This window comes from Spea bombifrons, chromosome 10 (genome assembly GCF_027358695.1).
Source record: "Spea bombifrons isolate aSpeBom1 chromosome 10, aSpeBom1.2.pri, whole genome shotgun sequence".
NCBI classification, from domain to species: Eukaryota; Metazoa; Chordata; class Amphibia; order Anura; family Pelobatidae; genus Spea; species Spea bombifrons.
The window spans coordinates 6,386,168-6,390,871 of record NC_071096.1 but is presented as its reverse complement, the minus strand read 5'-3'; the positions used below and the strand labels follow the sequence as shown (position 1 = coordinate 6,390,871).

The 4,704-nt window shown below is 42.9% G+C and overlaps 1 protein-coding gene across 1 annotated transcript; it reads right to left on the bottom strand.

Moving 5' to 3' along the window:
* Window positions 1–1,676, bottom strand: LOC128467573 (acrosin-like). Its single transcript, XM_053449235.1, has 5 exons — window positions 1,607–1,676; window positions 1,094–1,292; window positions 731–996; window positions 430–575; window positions 1–264 (listed from the first exon to the last, which is right to left on the bottom strand). The coding sequence occupies exons 1-5, from the start codon at window positions 1,674–1,676 to the stop codon at window positions 1–3; spliced, it is 945 nt and encodes a 314-aa protein (XP_053305210.1).
* Between the last annotated feature and the right edge of the window lie 3,028 nt (window positions 1,677–4,704).

The window sequence follows — 4,704 nt, the reverse complement described above, 5'->3', positions numbered from 1 at the left end:
TCACGGGGTTTTCATGCCAGCTTTGCTGATTTTCTCAGCTAACTTTGGCCAGATCTTCTTCATGGCCTTCATTTCCGATGGTTTGGATGCAGGTTTCTGGTTCTTGAAGATTTTTCCAACGATCCACTCGAGGTAGAACTGAGTGGAGGTGTAAACTCCAGGTTTCTGCTTGCGGGCGCAGCCGGAGCCCCAGCTGGTTACGCCGACCGCCATGTAGAACTTGGCTTTTTGTCTTTTGCACATCAGAGGTCCTCCGCTGTCCCCCTGCGCGATTCCAAGTAAAGAAAGCGTTCCGTTATACAGACTGTCAGTAATGACCATTATCTCAGCTGTTCCTCGGCACCGTTTTACAAAACAAGCAGTGTCCAGGATGCTGAAAACATTAACAATGTATCATCGCTGAGTGAAAAGGGCCACGAATCGGCTTACCTGGAAACTATCGATGCCTCCCTGTTCATACCCCGCGCACAGATTGTAGCCTCGCACACGTCCGTTATACCAGGTCGGGCGGTTGCAGCGCTCCGTGGGGATCAGATTCACAGGAGCTTCCTGGAGAACGTCCGGCGATTCCTCCGCTGGAGAGAAAAAGATTTATCAAATGTATCGCTGGCCTCAGAAAACTCAGAAAAGACAGGACCCCCCCGCCCCGTCCCACCCCATGCTCCTTCCCCCACACTCACAATAGGGCCACTAGACATGTATATGTGAATATAGCTAAAGCGGTGCTTACCTCCTTCTCTGACGACACCCCAGCCTGCGACGTAGCAATCGTCCATTTTGCTTAGAATCGCTTGTTTGGCGGGGAGACAAGCTGGCTGAATATACTCGTTAAACGCGATGGGTTTGTTTAATCTGAGTAAGGCGATGTCGTTGCTCTGGGATTTCGGGTTGTACTTCTCGTGTACAATCAGCTCCTTGATGGTTCTGATCTGAGTCTTCCCCCCGATGTTGGATAGTCGGTTGGCGCCAAACACGAGTCTCCAGGAATAATATTCACTGAATAAACCAAAGCACATTCTGTTAGCGATCCATTCGCTCCATTATTATATGACGGATAGTAAGGGGTCTCCCGTAAAACCATTAAGTTACTTACTTGCCGACATCCTTAAAACAATGGGCGGCTGTCAGAACCCACAAAGGATTCAGGAGGACGCCTCCGCATACATGATCATACTGCTCGTCGCTGAAGTCCTGGATACTAACTAACCAGGGCCAGGTACCGGGCTCCGCATCCTTCCCCCCGACCACGCGGGAGCCACGGAAATCCTTCGCTAGGGGTCTGTTTCCACAGACTGAAACACAAAGAAAAAGACATTTAAGAGACGGGAGCTTTCTGGTTTAAAGTAAAATCACTAAAAAGGATGTATAAGTTACTGTAATCCATACATTATATACGCTAAAGAATAATGTAAGGGTTAAACTATGTGACAGTTATAGACAGGAATCTGTGGTACAAATGGGGGCAGTTGGGATAAACAGTTAATGATAACAGAATAAGGTTTTAAACTATAAAACATCCATAAATTGTAATGTTAATGGTAATGATCTCGGACGTTTTCCTTAACTCTTTTGATGCCAAATTGTCTGTAATAACAGATAAACTCACCTCCATATCCAGAGCTCGGAGATACAGTGAAAATATTCCAAATAATGAAAGCGATGAGAAACAGCTTCATGCTCAGTCCTGGGCACTAAAACGCTGTTTACTTCTGCAGCAGAACGTACAGAATGTGTAAAGCTTTATGCGCTATGACAGCATCAAGGCAGCATCGCCTATGAGGTCACATCGAGGAAACTCAGCCGTTCTCAGACATTAAGAATCAATGCAAGAAAAATATATTATAAATAAAATTATTAAATAAAATTAAAAATAAATTATGAAACGAGGGATCATTTATGGAGAACAAACATGCTGACAAAGCCTGCAAAAAGGTGATTAAAATGACAAAATTTGAAAATGAGAAACTGTTTTCTATAGAGAATAAAACTAATGCTAATTTTTAAGCAATTTTTAAGGTACACAGTGTGGGGCCGGGCAGGCAAGGGGCAGATGAAGTTTAATACCTACAAATGTTATGCATTATTGGAAAAAATAATAACAATGCAGCATATGCTTAATTAGAATGAACCCGTTACTAGGAGATTTTTTATTAGATTCTATTACATTTATTTTATATCATAATTATTTTTTATTTACAGGTGACGAGGACGGCCCCGGGTACCAAGTTTGAGTCTCATTATGCAAATTTAGATATGAATGATGGGGAAAATGAAAACATCTGGAAAAACAACAGATTGGGCCCAAACGTTATATCGATGATATTTTATGTATTTAGAGTGGAGATTTAATCTTCCTTAATAATTTCACTTCTTATTTAAATCCCAGTGAGTATATTTTAGTCTTCACTCCTGTTATAGATGATCACACGGTTGGTAACAGTCGGTATTTTAAATAGAGATTATTTAGCCATGGATAAAATTAAAAATTGTGACGATAAAGGCGTTAATTGTTTAAATCTCAAGTTTATGACACATTATATTTCTCAAGTTGTTATTATTAAAAAAGACCTTAACAATATATTGGCGTATATCATTACAAGATTAATTCTTGAAAAATATATTGCCGGATAGACCCCGGAGTTAAGAATCTTAAAATTATCGGTAACAATGAAACAACAAGAATAACCAAAAAAATGACCTAAAGATAATGATTTCTTGAAATGTTTTCATTGTAGCAAACTGAACAAAAATAAGTAACAAGAATCCTAAAAAGATGGGGAGTTTTTCTAATACGGTTATGGGTGAAAATGTTAAAATAAAATGAACAATATTATTTATGTTTTACAATGTGGGTGCCATGAGCAGTATTTTGGACAAACTACCAGTAGATATAATGTGTAAATACGCCGTATATAAGGGGCTCCTGGAGAAATTCCCACGCAGGTCTTCTAAAGTGCTGGACGAGGATCATACAAAGCGCAGCAGCCAACAAATATAAATAATAAATAAATAAAATAAAGTCTTTCAAACGTTTGATGAGTAAAATCCGCAAAGTTCTCCGTTATCCTCAACACATTTCGCGTAAATCTCACGGTCGATGTCTTTATGGGGCTCCGTTCTTATACCCAATAATCGGCGGTATTTCTGTATAATCCATCAGTGGCTTTGAGTGTTTCCGCGCATGCGCAGTAAATGGAGATACGGAGTCCTCATATGTCCATAAAACGGAGTCCATATACATTCCCGATAGCCAGCATCGTGCATCGTATCGTCGCCACGTCTAGCGGCGTTACGAGCCGTTTTGGAGCTGGTTGATGCAGTGAAGTCGGAGGGACTGTGTTTAGGAGGAAACATTTCAATAACTGAACGGAAGAAGTAGCCAAAAAACGGGCAGTAATGGCAGGGCCGGCCGAAGACTTAACGCCGCCTGGGGCGAAGTTTAAAACGCCGCCCCCCCCGCGCCGACGTCGGGGGGGGGCGGCGTTTTAAACTTCGCCGACGCCATAATCTACGACCCCCCGGTACTTACTTTTAAACAGTCCTGCGGCGAGTCTCCCTGCTCTGCCACGGTGCCACGGTGCCGGAAATTGACGTCACTTCCGGCGCTCTGCATTACAAGCCGGCACCGGGACCGAACAGGGAGACTCGCCGCAGAGGAGAGAGAGAGGGGCGCCGAGCGGGTAAGTGAAAACCACTCGGTGCCCCTCTCTCTCTCTCTTCTCCGCTTCAAAAACAAAAAAAAGCGCTTGGGGCGGCAAAGTGCCGCCCCTTCTAAAGTGCCGCCTGGGGCAATTGCCCCAGTCTGCCCCATTATAGGGCCGGCCCTGAGTAATGGTAATGGCTGTGACTGATGAGTCCAACAACGTGTGGGGGGTCTTTCCATACCAGGGACAAGCGCTAGATATATAAGTGAGCTGACGTCAGTTTAGCTTCAGTAGCGGCAGTTACAGACTGATGGGAGTTGGAGTGTGAGGCGGTGACAGTTAGCAGAGGCTGAGATTGATGCTCGTTACTCATATAGAATACTGCATGTTAATGAATAGTTTATTTAGTGCAGAAAATGTGCTGTTGTGGGGGGGATTGGAGACGTTGTAGTGATTACTGTAGTGATTACAGGGACGGCAGCCAACATTTTTTCCTCTGTTCCTGAGTGGAGTTTAGTTGATTGACACAGTTGGCCATTTATATCAAACCTGTCATTTGTGGACGCGTTCATTTTTATTATTATTTTTATATCATCTATTACCCTTCATTGATAAATACATATTGGTGATAATATAATATGTATTATATATAATATTGGAGTCCTTCTCCACAGGGTTGCATGTGCCTATCACCACTGACTGTCTGCGCACGCTCAGTGCCCTGCTACTACTACTCCGACGACTACTCCCACTCCTACTCCAGAGAACTTTGCGGATTTTATTCATCACACTGTTGAATATCATCTATTACCCTTCATTGATAAATACATATTGGTGATAATAAATATTGGTGACGATGTAATATGTATTATTTATAATATTGGAGAAATTCAGTCCTTCTCCACAGGATGTGCCTATCATCTGCCTCTGACTGTCTGCACAAGCTCAGTGCCCTGCTACTACTACTCCTACGACTTTCTGTCTCCTCGTACCTGTTCACAATTGTTTACAAAGAGCCCTTCTGATTTGGGCCGCACCATCCAGGTCCTTTCTAAACTAT

Excerpts from the sequence above, each read along its gene's own strand:
- LOC128467573 (XM_053449235.1), bottom strand. The coding sequence starts at position 1,676 with ATGAAGCTGTTTCTCATCGCTTTCATTATTTGGAATATTTTCACTGTA. Across the intron at positions 997-1,093 it reads TGTTTTAAGGATGTCGGCAA|TGAATATTATTCCTGGAGAC; the intron begins GTAAGTAACTTA and ends TGGTTTATTCAG. Across the intron at positions 576-730 it reads GGGTGTCGTCAGAGAAGGAG|CGGAGGAATCGCCGGACGTT; the intron begins GTAAGCACCGCT and ends TTTTCTCTCCAG.